Source organism: Cornus florida, unplaced genomic scaffold, assembly GCF_030987335.1.
Source record: "Cornus florida cultivar Cherokee Brave unplaced genomic scaffold, ASM3098733v1 CherokeeBrave_3.0.0_Hap2_Chr01, whole genome shotgun sequence".
In the NCBI taxonomy this organism is placed as follows: domain Eukaryota; kingdom Viridiplantae; phylum Streptophyta; class Magnoliopsida; order Cornales; family Cornaceae; genus Cornus; species Cornus florida.
In genome coordinates this window covers 118,370,309-118,397,419 of record NW_026775571.1, presented here as the reverse complement: position 1 = coordinate 118,397,419, position 27,111 = coordinate 118,370,309, and the positions used below count along the sequence as shown (strand labels likewise).

The window sequence follows — 27,111 nt, the reverse complement described above, 5'->3', positions numbered from 1 at the left end:
TCTTAAGTTGAATTGTTAAGGTTTTAACATGTATCATTTCACTTAAATTTAGGGCTGGCAACGTGTAACGACCCAAAAGGATACCAAAATAATAATAAAAATTTATAAAAATTTCGGCATGACCTCCACAGAAAATGTCTCTAAACAACCTGTTGAAATACAAAAAAAAAAAAAAAAAAAAAAAATACAATGGCCTCACAGGGCCTTAAATCTAAAATATCCTGTCCCAACGCAATATACATATATTATATCACATCTCCAAAGTGACTACATACATACAAAATCCCATTCCTCCATCTCATCCAACAAGGAACATACTTTGGTTACATCAAGTTACAGTCCAAAAAGCGTAGCTAGAATTTAAAAGTCCATGGCTTACAACATTATACTAATTAAACTAAAGTTTTACGAGTTAGTTAATATTACATTTACAAAATATTAGAGAGTTTTAATACAAAAATAGCAAAAAAAATAAATAAATAAAAATAGGTCTCCGTGCTCGTCTAGAATCGTGGTGGATCGTCGTCCGCCACCTCTTTTCCATATCCTGAAAAATGTTAGAAATAATGGGGTGAGCATAAGCTCAGTAGGAAGTGTCTAAGACACACTTCTTATATCCCCGCGAATCCATACAATGAATAGATAAAAAGTGAAAGGGATCATGCTATAAGGAAACACACACTCTCAAATACAATAACAAGTATGTAACAAATACCACCCAATCACAAGTTTACCACAATGTCATGAAGTGTAATATGCAAATGTTACTCCCCATTTTCCGAAACATTTCCGTTTCAACTTCCAAAACCGTTAGTGTAATCCGACCCAAGGCACCTCCAAGGCGTCACGAATGGAGGGTTGACTAACTATCCACGACCACAAGGCACCTCCAAGGCGTCGCATCCGGCCTAGTTAGCTCAACCATGATCCTTTCTAGACTACACTAACACCATGGACCACTAGGCGCCTCCTAGGCGTCCGGTTTTCGCAAACTCCTTTAAAAAAAATATTTTTCCCAAAATAATTTCGTTTGTTCAAAAAAAACATTTTTTCCCCCTTTCTCTTTCCCAATGAATGCATGAATGCGCATGCTTCAATTTATCAATTCAACCATAGGCTTTCATACATTCCATTTACATCATCACCACAATTTAATAGAAATTTATAAGCATTCATTTCTTTTATTTATTTATTGACCATAGCATCATTTTCTTTCAAAGCAATAAATAAATAAATAAATACATAATCTTAGGACATACAACATGTCAACACCAAACATGCTCAATCACCGTGATAAATCTAGTCATATATATGAATTCAAATAATACATGGAACACATTTAGCATTTTAGTTAAACATGCTTCAACCACAAACTAGATAATCAAAATTAGCATGCTTAGGATCAAATTTAAGGGGCAAAATTCACAAAAAGAGCTAAGAAGTTGTAGATTAGAACACCCCTACCTCAATGGAAGTGAAAACTCCCAAAATCCCCAAATCCAAGCCCAAGAACCCTAGAATTTTGAACTCCTTAGAGTGCACCAAATGATGATTGGCTCCTATCAAATTGAAGGCCTTGACGAGCTTAACAACTTTGCTTCACAATGTTCCACCAAAATCCAAAAGATTAAAGCTAGATCAAAGTTTGAAAGTTGCAAAAAGAGAAGAAAAATGAAACTGCCGAGAGGGGAAAGTGATATAGCCGAGAGAGAGAGAAACCCACGTTTTTTTAATGGCGTTATGGCCTTTCTGCAATGTTAAAAGCATGGGTGGGGCCCACTTACTTTTTTTTTTTTTTTTTCTTTTTCCTTTTTATAATTATTCTTTTTATAACTTAAACACACATTTATATATACATAATAACCCACAACATTACATTCTCCCCAACTTTAAAAGATTTCGTCCCCGAAATCAAGTCATACCTGAGGAAGAAAACAACTCTGGATACTTAGAGCGAACCTCATGTTCAAGCTCCCAAGTAGCCTCCTCAACTCCATGATGCCTCCAAAGAACCTTTACCAATGGTATCGTCTTTTTCCTCAACACCTTCTGCTGTGTGTCAAGGATCTGAACTGGTCCCTCCTCGTAAGAAACATCCTCATCAATGTCTACATCAACCCAACTCAAAATGTGAGACGGATCCGGCTCGTACTTCCGTAGCATTGATACATGAAAGACATTATGAACTTTGTCCATCTACGGTGGCAAAGCAAGTCTGTAGGCAACCTCTTCTACACAGTCCAAGATCTCAAAAGGCCCAATGAATCGTGGCGACAACTTGCCACTCTTTCCGAACCTCATCAACCCTTTCCGTGGAGAAACTCGAAGAAAAACGTGATCTCCCACCTCAAAGGATAACGGTCGCCTCCGCCTATCTGCATAGCTCTTCTGTCGGCTCTGAGCCGTGAGCAGCCTCTGTCTAATCAACTTAATTTTCTCAGTAGTCTCAAGTACAATGTTGGGTCCTAAGGCGGCTGTCTCGCCCACCTCAGTCCAACAGACAGGAGACCTACAAGGTCTACCATACAACGCCTCAAATGGAGCCATCTGAATACTTGCCTGATAACTGTTGTTGTAGGCAAACTCAATAAGTGGAAGGTAATCCTCCCAACTACCACCCAAGTCAAGTACACAGGCCCGAAGCATATCCTCCAAGATCTGGATAGTACGCTCAGACTGGCCGTCCGTTTGTGGATAGAATGCCGTGCTAAGGTGCAACGCTGAGCCAAAAGCTGCTTGAAGTCCTTCCCAGAACTGCGAGGTGAACTTGGCATCTCTATCCGACATAATAGTCACTGGAACTCCGTGCAATCTTACAATCTCCTTCACATAAAGTACACCAAGTGCCTCTGCATCATTTGTTGCCTTAATAGGCAAAAAGTGAGCAGTCTTGGTCAACCTATCAATAATGACCCATACGGCTTCATTTCCTCTCCGTGACCTAGGAAGACCTGTCACAAAATCCATGGCAATCTCCTCCCATTTCCACTGCGCTACCGGCAATGGTTGCAATAAACCAGCTGGTCTCTGGTGCTTGGCCTTCACCTGCTGACAGGTAAGGCACTTAGCCACAAATTGTGCAACATCCTTCTTCATTCCACTCCACCAATACTGACGTCTTAGATTGTGATACATTTTGGTACCACCCTGATGAACTGCAAAGCGGGAAGTATGAAACTCCCGTAAGACGTCCTCACGACAAACTGTAGGAACAACCAACAAACCCCTAAACTGTAGACCTCCATCTGCATGTAAGGTCCAATCCTTCACGATCTCGCCACTGGAGATCAAGGTGTAAATGGCATCCAAATCTGAATCCTGTCTCTGTGACTCAATCACCCATCTAACAAGAGTGGGTTGAGCCACGAGACTAAACAAGAATGCTGACTCACTGCCATCATCATCATCATCAAAACAATACAATCCCATTTCAGCCAAATTTTCCAACATTTTTTATTTCCGAATGGCTAAACTGGCCAAAGTTCCACGAGATTTTCGGCTTAAGGCATCAGCTACAACATTTGCCTTGCCAGGATGATACTGCAATTCAAAGTTATAGTCTTCTAAGAATTCAACCCATCGCCTCTGTCTGTTGTTCAAGTCCTTTTGGGAGAAAAGGTACTTGAGACTCTTGTGGTCCGAGAACACCTCAAATCTCTCACCATACAAATAGTGTCTCCAACACTTCAAAGCAAATACAACTGCCGCTAACTCTAAGTCATGAGTATGGTAGTTAAGCTCGCGAGTCTTCAACTGTCGAGACCCATAAGCCACTACTCTATCATCTTGCATCAGTACACAACCCAAACCATCACGTGAGGCGTCACAATAGATCACATAACCCAAGCCATGCTCAGGTATCACCAACACCGGAGCCGTAGTCAACCTTGTTTTCAACTCTTGAAAGGATTACTCACAGGCCTCATTCCATGCAAACTTGATCCCTTTCCTGGTCAATCTGGTCATAGGAGCTGCCAAACGGGAAAAATCCTTCACAAATCTCCGATAATAACCCGCTAGGCCAAGGAAACTCCGGATCTCAAAGACATTCTTGGGTTGCTCCCAACTCAAAACTGCCTCTATTTTTGAAGGATCAACTGAAACCCCACCTTCCGAGACAACATGTCCCAAAAATTTCACCTCTTGTAGCCAAAACTCACACTTTTCATACTTGGCGTACAAACGGTGCTCCTGTAGAATCTGCAACACTATACCCAAATGGACCTCGTGCTCTTCCCGAGTCCGTGAATACACAAGAATATCATCAACAAAAACTACCACAAACTGATCCAAGTAATCGTGGAAGACACGGTTCATTAAATCCATGAATGCCGCCGGCGCATTGGTTAAACCAAAAGGCATAATAAGAAACTCGTAATGTCCATATCGCGTACGAAACGCGGTCTTTGGAATATCCTCCTCTCTAACCCGTAACTGATAATAGCCTGACCTCAAGTCAATCTTCGAAAAATAACTGGCTCCCCTCAACTGATCAAATAAATCATCTATCCTTGGTAAAGGATACTTGTTCTTGATGATGGCATGATTCAACTTCCGGTAATCAATGCACAACCTTAAAGAACCATCTTTCTTTTTAGCGAACAAGACCGGTGCACCCCACGGTGACACACTCGGTCGGATAAAGCCTTTCATCCTCAAATCATCAAGTTGCTTCTTCAATTCTTCTAATTCAATCGGTGCCATAGAGATTGGTGCGGTACCAGGCATAAAATCAATAGCAAATTCCACCTCTCGGTGTGGAGGCAACTCAGTCAAGTCCTCCGGAAACACATCCAGAAAATCACGCACAACTGCTGGATAATCAACCCCATAAAACTCAACGTCATCATCGGCGAAAAGACTAGCTAAGAAGAATGTCTGCCGATCTCGACCCCTAACACCATAAAATGAATGAGTGAGAGGATCACATCGATCTCCCACAAAACAGAAACAATCCCCATCCGGGGTACACACTGAAACTCTGCCCCTGAAATAATCAATGACAGTTCTGAAGGATGACAACCAGTCCATCCCAAGAATGACATCAAATCCCGTCATCTCGAGAAGGATGAGATCAAACTCAAGAACATGTTTGGCAATTATGGTGGAACAACTCTTACAAACTCTACTAAGAGCAACTGAACCCCCGATAGGCGTGTCAACACAAAGCGGTCTGTCTAACTGACTGACCTCTAAACCCAATGCCCGTGCAAATGATGAAGTAATGAATGAATAAGAAGCACCAGAATCAAACAATACACGAGCCCAAGAATGGGACACAAGAAACATACCCCTAACAACTGAAGGACTGGATGGTGACTTGACTGGAGTAAGTGCAAACACGCGACCCTGGGTCCTCTGCCCCTGGGAACTGCCTGCCTGATAGCTAGACTGCTGAGTAGGTGCACTCGAAGAAGCTCCCCTACCAGGTCGAGAACTCTGGGCTGACATAGCTGGCTGAGACAGCTGAGGTGGTGGTGGTGGTCGAAACCTTGACTGAACTGTGGCAGACTGTATCTGCCTCTGCTGTGAACCTCCACCTCTGCCCAAACCACTGCCCCGCTGTGGACAATCTTTCACCCTATGGCCCTGCTGGCCACACCCGAAACATCCACCAGCCGCCACCTAAATCTGAGTACACTGGGACTTGTGATGCCCTGGCTGCCCACACTTGAAACAAATCATCCAAGCTACCTGTGTCTGAGTGCATTGGGACTTGTAATGTCCCAACTGCCCGCATCTGAAACAAGTAACATTCGGTCTAGAAAGACCCCATGGACACTGAAGCTGTGGGTGCAGATCTAACTGGCTGCTGTCCCCTGAACCCTGACTGCTCATGCTTCTGCTTCTTACTTGATTGACCTTCGGAGAAAGTACTCATACCCCTGTTGTGCTTGTAGGACTCCCTGATAGCCTTGTTGTCCTTACTCTCAGCCTCAACCACTAAAGCCTTTCGCACTGCTTTTGCATACTCTGTCGGTTCTGAAGCAGCTACAATTGGCCTAATGGTAAGATCAAGGCCATCAACAAATTTCTCTATCTTTCCTTCTTCATCATTAGCAATTCCCGGTGCAAACCTCAAAAGTGACGTAAACTTGTTTTCATACTCTGTAACTGTCATACTTCCTTGCTTTAACCCATCAAACTCCTTCTTTAGTTCCCTCCGCTTAGGCGCTGGAAAGTACTTCTCATAATACAACTTCTTGAATGTAGCATATGTCATAGTATCCAGATTATGGGTGTGAGAAACGGTCTTCCACCAAATCTCAGCATCGCCCACAAAATTGTAAGTCGCCAATGTGATCTTCAACTTGTCCGTTGCATTAATATGCTTCTCCACCCTATCCAGGAAACCGTCCGCAACAAGCGGATCTGGACCACCCTCAAACAAGGTTGGCATCAACTTCACAAACCTGGCAATGTGAGAAAGAGTATCATCTAGCTCATTTGTCTTCGGAGATGGTGGTGGTGGAGCCGGTGGTGGCACAAACTGTGACGATGACGCACCTGTCGGTCGATATGCATAAAAAATAGCCTCTTGAATGGCTAACCTAATTTGTTCCCTATTCATCTGAAAAGGTGGATCAACAGTCCCCCTCGCTTGTCCCCCTCTTGGTGGGACCAAATCACGCAACAAGATATCTTCCTCAACTTGCTCCTGATCCCTTTCCACGGGATTGGAGCTAGAACTTTCCCCGGGATCCCTTCGTGTTGCCATGACACTATAAGAAAAAGGAAACAGATCAAAAACGATGACACTAAAATACGCACGAGAACGAAGTCCTCACACGAATGACTTGACAAGAATGGAAACACATAAGCACCTTTCATAGTCCCAGAATACCCAACTAATGATAAACATAATCATGCTAATCATATACAACAACATTAAGCACTTAGCACGTAGTCATATAAGCAGTTAAACAAATAAACACGTCTTTCAAATAATTAAGCACCTTAACACATAAGCATATAAGCATGCCATCACGTAAACAATTAAGCAAGTAAGCAAATAACTCAACTCCTCATGCAATCCTAGGTAGGCCTCTACCTGTCGTCCTAATGGTATTTGAACCATTGCTCTGATACCAAATTTGTAACGACCCAAAAGGATACCAAAATAATAATAAAAATCTATAAAAATTTCGGCATGACCTCCGCAGAAAATGTCTCTAAACAACCTGTTGAAATACAACAAAAAAAAAAAAAAAAAAAAAATACAATGGCCTCACAGGGCCTTAAATCTAAAATATCCTGTCCCAACGCAATATACATATATTATATCACATCTCCAAAGTGACTACATACATACAAAATCCCATTCCTCCATCTCATCCAACAAGGAACATACTTTGGTTACATCAAGTTACAGTCCAAAAAACGTAGTTAGAATTTAAAAGTCCATGGCTTACAACATTATACTAATTAAACTAAAGTTTTACGAGTTAGTTAATATTACATTTACAAAATATTAGAGAGTTTTAATACAAAAGATAGCAAAATAAATAAATAAATAAAAATAGGTCTCCGTGCTCGTCTAGAATCGTGGTGGATCGTCGTCCGCCACCTCTTTTCCATGTCTTGAAAAATGTTAGAAATAATGGGGTGAGTATAAGCTCAGTAGGAAGTGTCTAAGACACACTTCTTATATCCCCGTGAATCCATACAATGAATAGATAAAAAGTGAAAGGGATCATGCTATAAGGAAACACACACTCTCAAATACAATAACAAGTATGTAACAAATACCACCCAATCACAAGTTTACCACAATGTCATGAAGTGCAATATGCAAATGTTACTCCCCATTTTCCGAAACATTTCCGTTTCAACTTCCAAAACCGTTAATGTAATCCGACCCAAGGCACCTCCAAGGCGTCACGAATGGAGGGTTGACTAACTATCCACGACCACAAGGCACCTCCAAGGCGTTGCATCCGGCCTAGTTAGCTCAACCATGATCCCTTCTAGACTACACTAACACCATGGACCACTAGGCGCCTCCTAGGCGTCCGGTTTTCTCAAACTCCTTTAAAAAAAATATTTTTCCCAAAATAATTTCGTTTGTTCAAAAAAAACATTTTTTCCCCCTTTCTCTTTCCCAATGAATGCATGAATGCGCATGCTTCAATTTATCAATTCAACCATAGGCTTTCATACATTCCATTTACATCATCACCACAATTTAATAGAAATTTATAAGCATTCATTTCTTTTATTTATTTATTGACCATAGCATCATTTTCTTTCAAAGCAATAAATAAATAAATAAATACATAATCTTAGGACATACAACATGTCAACACCAAACATGCTCAATCACCGTAATAAATCTAGTCATATATATGAATTCAAATAATACATGGAACACATTTAGCATTTTAGTTAAACATGCTTCAACCACAAACTAGATAATCAAAATTAGCATGCTTAGGATCAAATTTAAGGGGCAAAATTCACAAAAAGAGCTAAGAAGTTGTAGATTAGAACACCCCTACCTCAATGGAAGTGAAAACTCCCAAAATCCCCAAATCCAAACCCAAGAACCCTAGAATTTTGAACTCCCTAGAGTGCACCAAATGATGATTGGCTCCTATCAAATTGAAGGCCTTGACGAGCTTAACAACTTTGCTTCACAATGTTCTACCAAAATCCAAAAGATTAAAGCTAGATCAAAGTTTGAAAGTTGCAAAAAGAGAAGAAAAATGAAACTGCCGAGAGGGGAAAGTGATATAGCCGAGAGAGAGAGAAACCCACGTTTTTTTAATGGCGTTATGGCCTTTCTGCAATGTTAAAAGCATGGGTGGGGCCCACTTACTTTTTTTTTTTTTTTTCTTTTTCCTTTTTATAATTATTCTTTTATAACCTAAACACACATTTATATATACATAATAACCCACAACATTACACAACGTTCCACATAATTTAGTGATAAAAAAATCTTGAAACGACAATGTTTTGAGGAAGAAAAACAGCTTTTAGTTTCCAACCGCCCACCTCTCTCTATTAGTATTCTTGGTTTGATTATTATTATTATTATTTTCATTTCATCTCATGTAACTAGATTCTCCGATTTCTTCACCTTTCATTGTCTTTCCTCTATTCTAATTTATTTTTTATGTTTAAACCTGAACTCGACTGCTTCCAATTTCCTCCCACTGGACATAAAGCTAGGTTAATCAATTTTTTTTAATTTTATTTCTTTATTATCTAAATCAATGAGATAATTGTGTTCTTTTGAATATATGATTTGTTTATTACATCAAGTTGGTAAGTGTATTTGATTCCGTCTAAGTGCAAGTTATTCAGTCTAAATTGAAAATTAGGGTTTAAACTCACCGATGATCACCACAAATTTGTAAACTTCACCACCAATTATGTACCAATCCATGAAGAGCCCACTACTTTCAGGCATAAGAGACCCGAAAGAGTTGAAGAAATTTTAGCATTTGGGTTTTTATGTTCATCAGTTAAACAATTTTTATTTTTTATTTTTTATTTTTTTTTGATGTGGTGCATTATGAGTCATAGATATGTGATAAAGGCCACATATCAAAATTTTCAAGATTTAACTTAGGATAATGTAGAGAAGTTTTAACCTAGAGATCCTAGTCCAAATTTTATACCACCCACTTTTACATATTAATGAAACACAAAATTACATTAATAAGGGTACTTGAATATTAAACACAAAATTACAGTTGTTCTATTGACCACTGTAACACGTCGAGACCTTCTATGTGATTAGAATAAAAATATGAACTTCACAATTAAACTTCACTAGAGAAGAGGAATGGGCTCAATAAGCAATGATAGTACGTGATCCTTAGTCTCCCGATCTTGATGAACACCATACCCATCTCCGTTCTGGTAAAAGCATTGTGCCGTCCTAGTAAGGTTCATTGTTGTCTGAATGAAAGTCTCGGAGAAGGAAGAAACCGAAAATCCATCTTCATTCATTTTCTTCCATGCTTCATCAATCAAGTACTTCATGTAATTACGGGCATCTTCTTCAGAAGCACCTGTTTCGTGCATGTAACATTGGATTGATTTTGGGACATCACCTCTTTGCACCTCATCCTAAATCAAGAGATTCACGTTGTTATGTTGCTTCCATCATGAAATATAGATATTAACAGTAAAGAATATAAGGGTTTAGAAATGCATACAGAAGAAGTTCCCAAGTCATTTGAAAGTCGAAAAATCAAGGACGAATTGCGGATTATACTTGGATATCTCTCCAAAAATTCCAAGGCTTCCTTCGTTAGGGGCTTTGTAACGAAAAAATAAGCATGAACCAGTACTACAGGACCCGAAATTGACACCCATGCATTGTCAAGGTACTCTCTTAAGGTTGGTTTGTGTCCACTGTGATACCACTTTGCCTCCATCAAGTAGCATTTACATAGTTCTGCCCACTGTAAATATGATCAGAATAAGAAACTAGAACACATGAAGGTGGTCCAGGTAATTAATTAAATATATAAAAAAAGAGAGTAAGAATACGAGTTAAAGAGAACGGAAGCATTACCGTTTTCTTTAAATATGGAATAATATAAGAACCCTGTTCTTTGAGCGAATAGTGAGCCATCTCATTAATGGAGTTGTATAGAGTAAGAAAACATATCTTCATATAGCCTGGAAGTTGCTCCATGGCATTGATATCCCATCTGAAAATACAGACCTAAAATCTTAATTTCTATTGTAGCTATCTTAAGATCTTAATTTCAAACTTTTCAAAGCATATACAGTTTGTGTTACTTCACTAACCTGTCAACGGCATTTGTAAAGAGTTCGAGTTCATCTATGGTGCCATAGACATCGTAGACATCATCAATTGTTGTTATGAAAGTGTTGATCTTTGTGAGCATCTTCCTACAGTATCCAAACTGCGACTCAGAATGTATCCCCACGGTCCATAAGTAATTCTCCATCAACCTATCCCTAGCGAAGCTCAAGTTTTCTCCAAAGCCTGTACTTCTACTCCACCTACAGAAGAAACCAAAGAAGTAGATTCTTTTAGCAGCTTTATACCTTTATTTTTCCGAGATTAAACAAAAATTTGCATTCTTTTTTACCTTGCCATATGTTTGAGTTCTGTCAAATGTGTTGCTTGCAACATGTTAAAATCCAATTTCGCAAGCTCAAGCAACAGGGGATTCATGTCTTGTCTCTGCTCATATACATCTATGAACCACCTTGTCTCTAACCTTGGCATCCTCCAATGCAGAGGAACCTCCAACGCGCGTCTCACTTGCATTGCGAGAATTTGATCATCTATGTTCTGCCCCACATTTCCTTGGAGATGTGTAGTTGTGAAATCCTTGGCCGCCTCCAACATGTTTTCACCTTCTACTGATAAGTAGGATGCTTCATACAAACAAAGCATTCCCTTGGTATCCACAGAATGGCATGCCTTGAATTTTCCCAAATCATCCACAAAACTATTGAAAACATCTGCAGCATTCAAACTATCAATAATTGATGTCCATTTCATTTTTTTCTTCCCGAATATATAGAAAACATAAGAAGAAACAATTAAATTACCTTGAGGAACATGAAATCCATGTTGTCGGAGGAGTCTAAATTGAAGGGCCGTAGCATATAAGTTGTCTTGCTTCCACTTGCTGCTGCTATTATCAGTGACGTATATATTCTCCAGTATTTTCGATATTTCATTTTGGAAGTGATAGGATAGTCCAAGTCTTTGTAAGACATCAATAAGGTCAAGTTGATCCGAATGATCCAACACTTGTTTTTCCAGCATCATCCTCACGTTTTCCTTCAGCTTTTCTGCTCTCCTTGTATATTGTTGTGTCTGCAGTATTGACTTTCTGTTTTGTTAGTGACAGTGCATTACACCATTAATACATATAATAAAACTATGTTGATATATATAATTAATTTATATTACCTCATAAGCACTCGTCAATAACTCGAGACGATCATAGTCCCAAATGTTGGATTGGTAGTTTCCAGACCTCCGAACGACAGTTTGATTGCAAGCTTTAGCAGCAGCGAAAGAGACAGTGACACTGCTAGATTTTCGCTGTGAAACGAGTGTGGCATGTGTTGGTCGAGTGAAAGTGCTAAGAGGGAATGAAGCTATCAAACCAGAAGCCATTGGATTGAAGTTGTGAAGATGGGATTGAAGTTGTGAAGATGAGTATTGCGATTGTTACAAGTAGTTATTTATAGTAAGAGGATCTTACTATGTTAGTAGTAATGAAAGAGAGAGACCACTCCTCTCATTGGTGATAAATTACCACGTTTTTTATGTCATTAGTTGAACTTTCAAGATAATAGTCCTCGTTTTATTAATCTCAGCTCACCGACAACTATAATGGGACCTTCATCATAAGTTGCAAAAATCACTGTTTTGGTTGAAGTCAGTCGTCGGATGAGATTCATTAAACGTGACAAAACAAGGCAAATCTAGGCCGTGGCAAGTGGCACTCTCAACAAGTCCATAGGTTGCATTTTTACATCCATCGTTTTATTTTTAGATTTAATTCATTTGCTGTTGATGTATAAAACTGTCGGTATATAAAACATGTTACATTATTATTATTATAATTTATTTTACTTTTTATTTTTTGTAATCAAGGTGGTATGACATCCTCTCCAAAGAGATAATATTGTAGATGCCTTTAACCCTGATGAAACAGTTTATATTTTTGGATCGTATTAATATATTAAAAAAAAAATTTCAACATTAATTTTTACTAAATTAATCAAATGGATGAAAACCCATGTAATAATTTCTAATCGAGGTATAAAATTCGCTCCAGTAATTGGCTGAAAACCAATGACAATGTTGGAATGTTAAGTGATCCAATATAGACAGCAAATATTTTATTTTTAATTTAATTTTTTAACTTGACATCAGAATTGAGGGCTAATTAAAACACGGATTTACAACGTAATCAGCGCTAGTCCTGGTACCAGGCCAAGTCAATAACTTTTGTCATGTATATTTGAATATGAATTTTGTCAGTCAAGGATATGATACAAGTGTTTAAGATTGTAAAGAAAAGAGACGAGAATTGCAGCTCGTTTTAATTTAAAACTACTCTTATTCCTAGTTCTTATCCTGTTCATTTGGACCACGAGTATCATGTCATAAAGCAAAATCAGAGTATACTCGTAAAGCTAGCTGACATCGTTTCAACTCTAGTAAATGCTGCTTTCATGTCAAAGACAAAAGTTTAACCTAAACTTTCAAAATTTTTTTATAGAAGTCAAAAGTTTAACCTAAACTCTCTCCATCCAAAACGTTTTCATTATTTTTACAATAATTTTGCGCACATTCAGATTGTGCTTGATCTTCTACAAAGATTGAAAGGCAGTCATGCTCATAAATAATATAAACAAAGTGAAAAATTAAAGTTCATGGCATTTGCTATTGAATTTTTGTTGCCTGATATGGCCTCTTACATGGCAGAAGAGGTTTGGTTTTTGATGCTTTCATGTCAATGGTGGATTTCACTACCAAGATAATAATAATAATAATTTGGTGGCTTTGCATAAATACCTTGTGTGAAAATATTAGAATAGGATGAGATCAAATTTCTTTGAGGCCACCTTCCAGGAAATTTTCTAGCTAGTTGGCCATCCTTTCTAGCTAGTTGGCCATCGTTCGATTACGATGAGGAAAATAATAATAATAATAATCAATAGATTCTTATTAATTACAATCAAGCTAGAGCTAGGGTGAGCAACAAAGCACCACCAGACTCTTGAGATTTCTTATCTCTAGGCACTAGATATTTCAAAGATTTTTATAACACAGTAAAAAACAGACGTCGAATCCAAGAAATGTGCGCTCAATAATATCTCAGAAAATTTCAAAGGATAAAAGTTCAATTTTTATAAAAAAAACGAGCCATGAATGATCAAAAGAGACTTGAAAAAGAGCCTTTAACGTGAACTCAGGAAAAAATAATAAGTGTCTTGGTGATACGACTCAACAATGGAAAATTGCTTTGGCGCACTACCAGAAAAGAGTGTAGAAGACATTTTTATAGAACTATCGTTTTGATTGTTTCACCCACAAGTGTTGTTGGCCGGTGGGTAATACAAGAAGTAATGGCTCGATAACAAAATGGGTCCGAATGGATTGGCTTAGTAGGCGAGAACTTTAGTTTGGTGCCTCATGAAACATTAAGTTTCAGGTTCGAGCAAACAATTTCCGTAGAGAGGCAACTATAAAAAAAATGGGTCTGAATGTTGCTTTCCAACAGTGGCCTTGAGATTGAGTATAGACATTGAGAAAATGGCAGATGTTTGGATAGAGGAAATTGAGTAAAGGTAAAGTATTCTACTCACCCTGTTAGTTGATCACTTAGTCCTGCTTCTGTCTATGCACCAACTTCTGTCTAATGTCTCCGTAGCCATGGATCCGACTGAGATTTATCTATATCTAAACACATGTACAAGCAGATTAATCCAATAAAAAAGGACCTTAAAAACTCAAAAATAAATGAAATAAGTACTCGATTCATGATAACATCTACTCTTGAAGAGTGCAACAAAGTTGTTAAAAGTTTTAAAAGTGAACAAGATGTTTTACTTAAGTCAATTGTTTAAGTTTGTTCAAAGTTTTAGAAATGAACAACAGTTGAGTCACACGCTAACTCATGAAAGGTTCCTAAACATTAAATTAACTAGTCATAGCATTCACTTAGAAAACTTCCTGTAGCGTGTTAATCTATTAAAAAGGGGGAAACTGGGGCCAAAAACATTTGAACAAGGCATATAAAGAAAGCCCTGTATTACAACAGTTTAAATGCTTCTTTCGTCCAATCTACTTGAATTATAAAAAGTAATTAGTTACAGATTCAAAGCCAAGGAAAAAAAAAAAAAAAACAAAAAGAAAAATTACAAGCACAAAAAATAATTACAAAAACAGGGCAGCTAATGTTAGATGGATTTATTAAGATGTATAAAGATTGAAGATTGAAAAGAGGCTCGTGGAGTTGGGGAAGTCGACAACCTAGGTTCTGATACCTTAGAGTCACTATACCCTGACCTAGAGAGTGGGTGAATAATTCTGTTAATTTTTGTTTAGGAAGTTGACAAAAATTTAAAATATCAACCAATCACCACAATAAGAAATAATGCAGAAATCAAAGAAAAGAACAATCCACACACAGCGCCAAATTACATGAAAAAACATAAAGGGAGAAAAAATATTGGACCTACTTCACTCAGAACCGATCGCTATTAAGAAAAATGTTACAACTCAAGGCATCAGGGTTTTACCCTAGAATCACCCTTATCTTAAATTCATGACAGATTCTCCACCTGGATTCTGCTGTTGTCAATAACAAACCCATTCCTCAAGGGGACCAACATTCTCCAGCACAAGATTGTTTTTTGTTCTTGTATACTCAGGATCACCATCATATGACAAGTATGCATGTGGTAATGCTGAAAGAAGCAAAATAATCCTAGATGCTCTCAAAAGAATGGTTGATAGCTATGAATTTGCGTATATATGTTATAGGACATTGGGATTGCTTATATAGAGTTTAGGATGGGAGAAATTACAGTTTAAGATATTTAAAACCAAATAGAAAACTGATGTTTGCAGAGTTCAACTGATTCATCAATAAAACCTACAATCAAATCTATTACCATGAAACTTAAGCTTCTCAATCAAACACAGTTTCTATGCATTTCAAACACCTTTTTTCGGAATAAACATATATGACCAACAATCTGATATGAAAGCATTAGTATAAACGTTAATTAGAGAGATTGATATTTTAGTGATAATTTTACCTCTTATGCTTGTTGATCTCTTAAATATTCACGGACTTTGGATCAAAGGTAAACTTGACCTAACTAACTAAAGTAACTCTTGATATTTATATTTTTGAAAAGAAAATGAAAGAAAATGAAAAAAAACAGAAGAAAAGATAAATATACAGACTTGGTTTTGAAAAAAAATGTCAACTTATAGTCCTACTGACTTGACAAAGTCAAATAATTGCTTTCACTAAAAACCGAAAGTGCCAGTAGACAAGTAGTGTGATTGTTTCTCTATTCTAGTTGATCTTATCGTATGTTGATTTTGGTTTATAACATTACTGAGCTAATAAATGCAATTATCTGGACGTGAAGTTATGAACAGAAAGGTGAGGCCAAACCAACACAATTATTGTGGTAACCACAATATTATGTCAATAATGACAGCAGCTCTCGTGCGCACATAATGCTTGTTGATCTAGTCATAGATTGAAGATAATATCACGCATAATATACCAACTTCGATAAGAAATACTATATATTACCTCACTTGATCTGATTCCCTTTTTCAGAAAAGTACATATATATAAGGGCGAATCAATTGTAATAGTTTCTAGATTACACTTGAGTCAACAACAGAGTGGGATTGAGTTATAGAATTTTATCAAAGCTTCTGAAAATTGGAAACAAGATGTATTCCTGCATTAAAAAAAATAAATAAATAAATAAATAAACAAAAAACTGCCTGTGTTAGACCATCTCAAGCCAATGTCTTTCTGGAACCTAAGCATACACAATGCAAATTACCAGTTAAACTATACAAAGTACAAGTTCTCTCTGATTTCTATCTTCATAAACTAGAAACAAAAATTGCATGTTAAAGATACAAAATATGTGAAACCCTAAATTATTAACAACCAGATAAATGCTACCATGCAACCTGTTTAACACCAAAACAACAAGAAAAATTAATTTACAATATAAACAAGTATAAAACCAAATAATCATTTTAACTTACATGCCAAAATTTGCATCAGTGAATCAATTTAGTGTCAAGACCAACAAATATGAATTTATCACAGTAAAGCAAATTTGACTACACCATGAGAAGCTTAAGATGAGTCAGAAAAGGGACTACATTAAGTATAACAAAAAATAACAGACCATTTTGCAATTTATTTAATGCCAATTCCAGCTTTTAATAAAAATTAAATAGTTACTAGATCTCCAAAATTCAGCAAAATTCCTTCCCCGCTTGTCTAACTAGCACAAGGATTCAACACACAAGATCATACAACAAAATTAGTAAAAATTTCATTACTTGTCTGAAGGCATTTTCAGGTTATAGCGAGTGTAATTATTTGAGTACCCCAGCTGAACAAGCGTCTTAGCTTCTTCAATCTTTGACTGTTTAACCAACCCATCTACCACATCCTGCAGCAATTTTGCATCAACAAGACATCGACTATGGATGATAGTCTTGCACAGCTCAAAAGCATAATCAAAATCACCATTCTCACAGACAAAGGGAACTAGCATTGTAAAAGTCGACTTATCTGCGGCACAATCATCTTTACTGGCCAGTTCTCTATACCACCTCTTGGCTTCCTCTATGCTTCCATCCATGCAATAGCCTCCAATCATAGCATTGTAAGTAAATACATCAGCTTTCAACCTCTTAGCCCCCAATTCTGCAACTAACTCAACTGCTTCCGACATTTTCTTCTCAGTTGCCAACCCAACCAACCTTGCATTGTAACTTCTAATATTAGGAACAACATTTTTGTTTTCCATTCTAGCCCATATCTTCTCGCCATCCACAAACCGATTTCTCCCATAAAAGGTGTCCAGTAACGTATTGAATGTGATCACATCAGGGTCTAATCCATTCTTCTCCATCTCATCAAGCATTGAAATTGCAGAATCCAATGTACCCATCTCGCAGAAGGCCTTAATCATAATGTTATACGAAACTACGTTTGGCTTAATCGATAATTTCTCCGGCAGTTCATGGAAAAACCCAGTTATCTTATCAAATTTCTTCGAATTAACACAAGCCCCAAGAAGGGCATTGAAAGACCTCACGGTGCGATCACATTTGTGGTCCGGCATTTCGTCGAACACCTTGGATGCATGATCGAACATGCCGGACTTGCCGTAAAGAGAAATGAGGCGACCATTGAATTCTTCTCTGGAAATGTTACTGTACTTCTTCTGATCTTCGAGGATTTCTTCGATCAGTATGAACTTCTTGGCGAAGGCGAGGCGGAGGATGGTGGACTTGTAAATACCGACTTTGGTGCGGAAGCGTTCATACTCGGAATATTTCTTGAACTTTTCAACAAGTCTCCCAAGGTTGCGTTCTTTGTAGATATCATTACAGAGGGACCTGATATTGATGGTGGTGGTGGGATGGGGGAGAGAGCTGCAAAAGGAGCGGTAGAGGATGTGAGAGAGGAAAGAAGTTTGTGGTGATGAGTTGAGGAGTGAGCTGAGTGAGATATCATTAGAGAGGGGCCTGATATTGGTGGTGGGATGGGGGAGAGAGGTGCAAAAGGAGCGGTAGAGGAGGCGAGAGAGGAAAGACATTTTTTGTGGCGATGAGTTGAGAAGTGGAGCTGAGTGAGAGAGACTCGGGGTAACAGTGGTAGGGTTTTGGTTTCTTAGTTTAGGTTTTTGGGGGAGAGGACCTTTTTGTAAATAAGAGCAAAATAATTGATATTTTTTTTTTAGGCAAGGGTTATAAGTTAAATTATTAGATATAATGAGTTGGAATCTGACACTTTAACCCACTAAATTATAGAGATAGAAATTAGATTAGTAAATACAGAGAGTCAAAATCTGACACTTCAAAACTCATAAAATACACTAATTCACTCAACTATCGAGCATTTGTTGGATTAGATTAGATTATTGCATTAATGCTCGGGGAAATTCTTTGAAAAAATCCTTGAGATATATTTTTTGAAAATATATTTAAAATATAATGACATTCTTGTAAAATTTAAAAGTTTATTTTGAAATGTTCCGAGATGACAAAAATGTACAGTTAATTTTGACACACTTAAATTATTCTTTTAATGAAAAATTAAATAAATAACTATTGAATTTACATTCAATGTTACTCCACTAATCTTTTGCCACAAGGAGTAGTTGCCTTGGTCATGCGTTCTTTTTTGGAGGTGGCACGTTTGCCTCGTCTTTTTCAGGGTGGTTTTGCTAGATCTGCTAATACATATAGAGGGCCTTTGATCTTCCTGGATCTTCGGTCATGTTTGGTGGGTTTGTTCGACAGGGATGTGGGTGATCGGGCTCAGATCGCTGAGTTGGCGACGCGTGTTTGGAAGGTTGCATCTGGGGTGGTGGTTTTGCCTCTGTCGGACTCTGTCGCTTTTTCGTTTTCCTTCTCCGGCAGAGGCAGCTCGTGTGCTTAAGGAGGGCCGTCGGGAGTGGGGTAAGGCTTCCCTCCGACTGGATGCTTGGAGTTTCAGGGTGGGTTGCTCCGAGATCTTGAAAGAGAAGGGTTTGAAGAGAGTCACATTGTACGGCCTTCCCCTCTACCTTTGGAGTCACTCTCTGTTTATAACATTACTGAGCTAATAAATGCAATTATCTGGGCGTGAAGTTATGAACAGAAAGGTGAGGCCAAACCAACACAATTATTGTCGTAACCACAATATTATGTCAGTAATGACAGCAGCTCTCGTGCGCACATAATGCTTGTTGATCTAGTCATAGATTGAAGATAATATCACGCATGATACGATAAGAAATACTATATATTACCTCACTTGATCTGACACCCTTTTTCAGAAAAGTACATGCATATAAGGGCGAATCAATTGTAATAGTTTCTAGATTACACTTGAGTCAACAACAGAGTGGGATTAAGTTATAGAATTTTATCAAAGCTTCTGAAAATTGGAAACAAGATGTATTCCTGCATTAAAAAAAAAAAAAAAAAAAGAATGAATAAATAAACAAAAAACTGCCTGTGTTAGACCATCTCAACCCAATGTCCATTTGAATTTCTGGAACCGAAGCATAAACAATGCAAATTACCAGTTAAACGATACAAAGTACAAGTTCTCTCTGATTTCTATCTTCATAAACTAGAAACAAAAATTGCATGTTAAAGATACAAAATATGTGAAACCCTAAATTATTAACAACCAGATAAATGCTACCATGCAACCTGTTTAACACCAAAACAACAAGAAAAATTAATTTACAATATAAACAAGTATAAAACCAAATAATCATTTTAACTTACATGCCAAAATTTGCATCAGTGAATCAATTTAGTGTCAAGACCAACAAATATGAATTTATCACAGTAAAGCAAATTTGACTACACCATGAGAAGCTTAAGATGAGTCAGAAAAGGGATTACATTAAGTATAACAAAAAATAACAGACCATTTTGCAATTTATTTAATGCCAATTCCAGCTTTTAATAAAAATTAACTAGTTACTAGATCTCCAAAATTCAGCAAAATTCCTTCCCGCTTGTCTAACTAGCACAAGGATTCAACACACAAGATCATACAACAAAATTAGTAAAAATTTCATTACTTGTCTGAAGGCATTTTCAGGTTATAGCAAGTGTAATTATTTGAGTACCCCAGCTGAACAAGCTCTTAGCTTCTTCAATCTTTGACTGTTTAACCAACCCATCTACCACATCCTGCAGCAATTTTGCATCAACAAGACATTGACTATGGATGATAGTCTTGCACAGCTCAAAAGCATAATCAAAAACACCATTCTCACAGACAAAGGGAACTAGCATTGTAAAAATCGACTTATCTGCGGCACAATCATCTTGACTGGCCAGTTCTCTATACCACCTCTTGGCTTCCTCTATGCTTCCATCCATGCAATAGCCTCCAATCATAGCATTGTAAGTAAATACATCAGCTTTCAACCCCTTAGCCCCCAATTCTGCAACTAACTCAGCTGCTTCCAACATTTTCTTCTCAGTAGCCAACCCAACCAACCTTGCATTGTAACTTCTAATATTAGGAACAACATTTTTGTTTTCCATTCTAGCCCATATCTTCTCACCATCCACAAACCAATTTCTCGCATAAAAGGTGTCCAGTAACGTATTGAATGTGATCACATCAGGGTCTAATCCATTCTTCTCCATCTCATCAAGCAACGAAATTGCAGAATCCAACGAACCCATCTCGCAGAAGGCCTTAATCACAATGTTATATGAAACTACGTTTGGCTTAATCAATAATTTCTCCGGCAGTTCATGGAAAAGCCCAGTTATCTTATCAAATTTCTTCGAATTAACACAAGCCCCGAGAAGGGCATTGAAAGACCTCACGGTGCGATCACATTTGTGGTCCGGCATTTCGTCGAACACCTTGGATGCATGATCGAACATGCCGGACTTGCCTTACAGAGAAATGAGGCGACCATTGAATTCTTCTCTGGAAATGTTACTGTACTTCTTCTGATCTTCGAGGATTTCTTCGATCAGTATGAACGTTATCTTATCAAATTTCTTCGAATTAACATAAGCCCCAAGAAGGGCATTGAAAGACCTCAAGGTAAGATCACATTTGTGGTCCGGCATTTCGTCGAACACCTTGGATGCATGATCGAACATGCCGGACTTGCCGTAAAGAGAAATGAGGCGACCATTGAATTCTTCTCTGGAAATGTTACTGTACTTCTTCTGATCTTCGAGGATTTCTTCGATCAGTATGAACTTCTTGGCGAAGGCGAGGCGGAGGATGGTGGACTTGTAAATACCGACTTTGGTGCGGAAGCGTTCATACTAGGAATATTTCTTGAACTTTTCAACAAGTCTCCCAAGGTTGCGTTCTTTGTAGATATCATTACAGAGGGACCTGATATTGGTGGTGGTGGTGGGATGGGGGAGAGAGCTGGAAAAGGAGCGGTAGAGGATGCGAGAGAGGAAAGAAGTTTGTGGTGATGAGTTGAGGAGTGAGCTGAGTGAGATATAATTAGAGAAGGACCTGATATTGGTGGTGGGATGGGGGAGAGAGGTGCAAAAGGAGCGAGGAGGCGAGAGAGGAAAGATATTGTTTGTCGCGATGAGTTGAGAAGTGGAGCTGAGTGAGAGAGACTCGGGGTAATAGTTGTAGATTTCATATTTAGAGTTGAAACAATCACCGAATATTGGGATTTGTCAACAGGACTCTCAGAATTCCGGCTGTCCGAATTTGCCAAATTAGTATTTAGAGTTGAAACAATCACCGAATATTGGGATTTGTCAACAGGACTCTCATAATTCCGGCTGTCCGAATTTGCCAAATTAGTATTTTTTTATAGTCACGTCAGTATTTTAAAATATTTAAATTTTAGCTATCAAATGTACGTGTTTTTTTGCTTTTCAAAAATATTATTATTTTAATATTTTTAAAATTTAGAATAAAATTTATTTTTTAAAATAAAAAAATCATATTTGAACTAAACAATGAAAGGTTTCTAATATCATTTGAAATAAACAATGAAAGGTTTTATTTTTAAAAAAATAAAAATAAATATGTATATAATGAATTTTTTTTTTAAAAAAAATCAAAAAATAGGTTTTTGTACCAATATAACCGTTAAGGCACTGTTTGGGTCAGCCAAATAGTGCCTAAAACGGTTATATGTTAGTAGGAATATTTTAAAAAGCAAATTTAAAAAAAAAAAATATACTTTGATCTATTTTTTAAAAAACTTTTTTTGCCCAAAAAAGCCTTTAAGGCACTGTTTGTGTTAGCCAAACAATGCCTTAATGTCTCTTTGGTTCAACTATTTTGAGGGGAAAAAAAAAAAAGAGAGAGACCAAAATCAACCAAAAAACTAATTTTTTTCCTTTATTTATTTTTTTTTTTTCTAGCCAATCAGGCCTTCCCAAATAGTGTTCTGAGCTAAAACACTGTTTGGGCCAGAATTAAAAAAGAAAAAGAAACTTGATGCGGGCCAGCATGTCAGGCCCGCAATTCGCCAAACCAATCTTGGTTTTTGGTTACTTGGATCAAGATTGTTTTAATTGGGCCCATTTTTTAAAGAGTCCATTGGAGCATCCCACTCTTCAAAATTGGCCTAGAATCCCTGGAAATCGCACCAATGGACCTGCTCTAAAGTAGATAAGATGGTAGGTTCATTAAAAACTTCTGAGATGCAAAATTTTGAGTTAGATCAGAAAGAGAAAAATCTTGCTTTAAAATCTACACAGGTTGAGAATTCTGTGAATGACAACTTTGATGATGATCTTGCATTCTTGTCAAGACAATTTAGTCAGATTTTGCAAAGACAACAGAGGAGAAAGAATAACAACATGGCTAATCCTTAAAATTTTGACAAAACGTCAAAGTTTAGGTTCAATGAAAAGAAAGTAGAAGAATTAAAAGAAACTGAGTTTATTTGCTGGATTTGTAGTGGCAAAGGTCATGCAGCCAATGTTTATCCTAGTCCTAAGAAAGAACAAAATGATAAGAATAAAGGAAAAGCGATGAAAGTTTCTATGTCTGAAAATTCTACTTTAAGTGATAGCGATTCTCCTCTGAATGATACTAATGATTTTTATTATGTCGTTTTTCTTAATAAAGGTCCTCATGTCATGTCTTTATCTGATTATGATATTTCAGATAACGAAGCCAATGAAGTTCATGATGAACATGTACAAGAAGACTGAACCAGTTCAAGAGCACGGGTTTTGGGTTTAAAATTGCTTCAGGCCTCATTTGTTTGCAACATTACTCTAACTCTCTTGCTCTCTCTCTTATTTTACATCTCACATATATATATCCATATGCATCACATCAATTTCTTGTCATTCATCTATGATATATAATTGATCATTACATAATCTATATGAGATTGAAGACAAGAATTTAAGATTGTGAGAATTGAAAGTTGAAAATTGCAAAATGGGTTTCAATGAAGTTCATGAAGTTTGGGGTTAAACCTTTGAGGATTGGTTAATCATTTGAGTTGATTGAAGAGATTGAAGCTTGATTATGCTTGGGGAAAATATATTAGCATTGTTTTGTTGATTTTGGGGAGGATTGAAGATCAAAATAAGCTTTTCTATAAACACTTTTGAGATTGCACACCAAGTGTTTGTTAAAATTCCTAAAAGAGTTACAAGCTTCAGAGTGAAAAAGTTTCTAAAGAACATGGCTCCTAAATTGACTAGGGAAGCTAAAGGGAAAGGAATTGCTAATCCTAGACCACCAAAGAGGTCTAGAACCGGCATCTCTATTCAAGAACTCTAAAGTGGTTCACAAGTACCAGACATGGCTCAAATAAGATATCCTTCAGTTTCTAGCACTGGAAAGATTGAATTTACAGAATCACATTTTTACAATGAAGAAGCTTAGAAGGTGTATATCTCTGTTTACAAGGATGGGCCGATAAAGATAAAGAGAAATTTTAATCTTCAGAAACTTCAAGACACTGTAAGATAAACACTAGTGAACTACATCAAATCTCATAATTGGCTTTTCTTCACTAGGTTTAACAAAGGTGTTTATTTTCCGGATATGATTTGCTATTTCTATGCTAATATCCGTGAGGTTCATGACTCCTACTTCATTATATCGTTGTTTGGAGTTGATTATACAGTTGATGAGCAGGATATTGCGTCTATCCTTGGACTTTCGAAAAATCGTCAATTGTTGGGACATACTCTGCCTTTGACAGTATTGTTCCAAAAATTTGTGTGCCTAACTCCTTTGTGAATCAAGATACTATCCTAGCTCAATTTCTGACAGATGAAGCAGCGTTCTTCAACTTGTTTGCTATGGCGAATCTAGGCTACTTCAGGAAAAAATGATGAATTATCTCTGGATTGAGCACAAGAACTTTATTTTCTTGCCAACCATAAGAATATTTTGCTTGACCACTCAATTGTGCAGCTTATAATAGCTCATTACAAGAAAAATTCTTGGAAGTATGCTTCTCCATTTCCAGTGATCATCATATAAATTCTGAAAAAGAAGAATGTGCCGATTCCTCCAAAGGCTAATTATAAGCCTATCGTGACTGAATTGGATCCTCGTGCTTTGAACAAATCAAAGACTGCTCGGGAGAATGCTAGAAAGGCCAGGAGATCTGTTGATGAAAGGTCGTCACAAGTTTTAGAGGTTACTTAGCTATTTATTCCGAAAGGAACTTTCATAAAAACTGATACCAACATCATGTATTCACATTTACTTCAGTATCAGAATTCATTGTTTGAGAAGATAATGGTTGAGATTCGAGATCTCAAACTACAGATTACTCAGCTGAGAGGACAGCCATCTGGGGTTCTGGATGAGGATGTCTACCGGCCTGCACCTCCATATCCCTCTCTGCGAGTTGAAGATGAGGACGATGATGAAGATAGGGATGAGTATACAGATGAGGATGAGGATGATGAGGATGAAGAGGAGAGTGGTGGAGACTAGAGATGATGTGTCTTATCTCCGATTGGTTAAGGAGACATGGTGCTACTTTTAAGGTTAATTTCTCATGCATCATGACATTATGTTTTGTTTAATTATTGCACAACTTGTCTATGTTTTTGGATATTCCTGAAATATGCTTTCAAAAAATTCAATATACTTATTTGGATTGTGCTTTAATTAGGTGGACTTATTTGTTCTATTTTTGTCTCTATGCTTTGCCAATTTGTTACAAAAAGGGGGAGAACAAATGTGATGTTAAGGGGAGACAAAATTTTTTTTTTGGATAGTTACTAAGGGGCAGTTTTTATAAATTTTTATTTATTAAACTTCACTGATAGTTGTTGCTTGATAGTGTGCAGGAAACAGGTTAAGCCTTGAATCCAAGAAGAGCATTATTCCTATTTCCGTATTTTTGCCTTTAAGCAAATAATATAATTTACTTTTATGCTTTGGGTAGATTGCACAAAATTGTTTTTAGGGTTTTGTCATGAAATTGCCAAAGGGGGAGATTGTGAGATATTAATTATTTTTGGCAATTATCGTAGACATAACAAGTCCAAGTTGAGTTGTAATTTAAATTACTTGTTTGACAAGTCATCAAGTTCGACAGGGCAACAGAACTGGGAAGGAGTTCAAACTTACCATACTTGAAGAGTTTGTGTAGAAAAGGGTAAGAACACTATTTTAGGAAGGAATATGAACAAGGTTGGACATTCTACATTTACCATGTTAGTCTGAAGTTCCCGTACAATGAAACAAGGCTGAAAGAATTCGAATATTCAGGTCTGCCAACCTTGAAACAGTTCAGCACCTTTGAAATGGTTCAAAATACTCAAGTTTGAGTCACTGCCAAACTTGAAGTAAATTTGTGTGTACACTGTATACCACACAAATTAACTAAAAATGCATAGAACAGATGCCAATATATGCCTGATATTGAATCGTATTTCTTTTAATTTATCCATATGCTTTTAGAATCCCCATTCTTGAATACTGAAATTAATTCTTCTAGCAGAACTCGATGGTTTGAGGGATTGATTCGAAAGGAGGTATATTTGTTTGGAGTGTTTTGTCATAATTCAGAATTTCATTTATGAAATGTTCCTGGATTTTATGCATGTTTTTTTCAATTAAGGTGGTCATTATGTAAAATGAAGTCTTATCGTCTTTAAAAGCATCAGGAGCACAAACACTAGTTACACTCAATGACAGTTCTACTTTTCATTGCAAAGGTAGTTTTCCAGCTAATGCTAATAGCCTTAGTGGCAGGTTCAAAATTGACATCTAGATCTAATGATGAAGTTTTATATCAGATTCTGGGTAATGATGGAAATGGATTGGTTTCATCAGGCTGAGGATCTGCCACTGACATGTTTTCCAGTATCCATAGGGCAACAAGCAGTACATCATGTTCGAATGTTCAAGAAGTTGCCACTCAGGATGAGGGAGGAGAAATTCTTAAAAGTCTCTTTGTCGAGGAGCCTAAAAACATGCTGATGGAGATAGGATCTGCTAGTCCTGAAGAATTGCGCCAACAAGCTATGGACGAAAAAAAGAAATACAAAATTTTGAAAGCAGAAGGAAAATCTGAAGAAGCTCTAAGAGCCTTCAAAAGGGGACAAGAGCTTGAGCGTCAGGCAAGAGCTTTGGAATTATCTTTAAGAAAAAATCGTAAAAGGGCTTTGTCGTCAATCAACATGATTGAAATCCAGAAAATCAAAGATGACCCTAATAACTGTGGCAGAAAAAATCCACTCCCTCCTCAGAAGAGTAAAGAAAAAGACGACCTTGCTGCAGAACTCAGAGATTTGGGGTGGTCTGATATGGATATGCATAATGCAGACCAAAAAAAGGCAAGCATGAGTTTGGAGGGTGAACTCTATACTCTGCTCGGAGAAGTCTCTCAAAAACCTATGACAGAAAAGAGAGCTAGTGG

At 37.3% G+C, this 27,111-nt stretch overlaps 2 protein-coding genes and 2 pseudogenes across 2 annotated transcripts; all 4 read right to left on the bottom strand.

The window, feature by feature from the left end:
* Positions 1–1,623: 1,623 nt before the first annotated feature.
* LOC132281840 (uncharacterized) lies at positions 1,624–5,740 on the bottom strand (annotated as a pseudogene).
* Positions 5,741–8,557: 2,817 nt separating this feature from the next.
* Positions 8,558–12,124, bottom strand: LOC132281830 ((-)-alpha-terpineol synthase-like). Its single transcript, XM_059783497.1, has 7 exons — positions 11,915–12,124; positions 11,548–11,818; positions 11,079–11,457; positions 10,771–10,989; positions 10,532–10,670; positions 10,170–10,418; positions 8,558–10,080 (listed from the first exon to the last, which is right to left on the bottom strand). The coding sequence occupies exons 1-7, from the start codon at positions 12,122–12,124 to the stop codon at positions 9,781–9,783; spliced, it is 1,767 nt and encodes a 588-aa protein (XP_059639480.1). The 3' UTR covers positions 8,558–9,780.
* Positions 12,125–16,721: 4,597 nt separating this feature from the next.
* LOC132266774 (small ribosomal subunit protein mS78 (rPPR3a)-like) lies at positions 16,722–18,523 on the bottom strand. The gene has a single exon (XM_059767760.1). It carries the CDS (start codon positions 18,340–18,342, stop codon positions 17,071–17,073), a length of 1,272 nt encoding a protein of 423 aa, XP_059623743.1. The 5' UTR covers positions 18,343–18,523; the 3' UTR covers positions 16,722–17,070.
* A 1,453-nt stretch (positions 18,524–19,976) lies between these two features.
* LOC132266793 (small ribosomal subunit protein mS79 (rPPR3b)-like) lies at positions 19,977–21,304 on the bottom strand (annotated as a pseudogene).
* Positions 21,305–27,111: the final 5,807 nt, after the last annotated feature.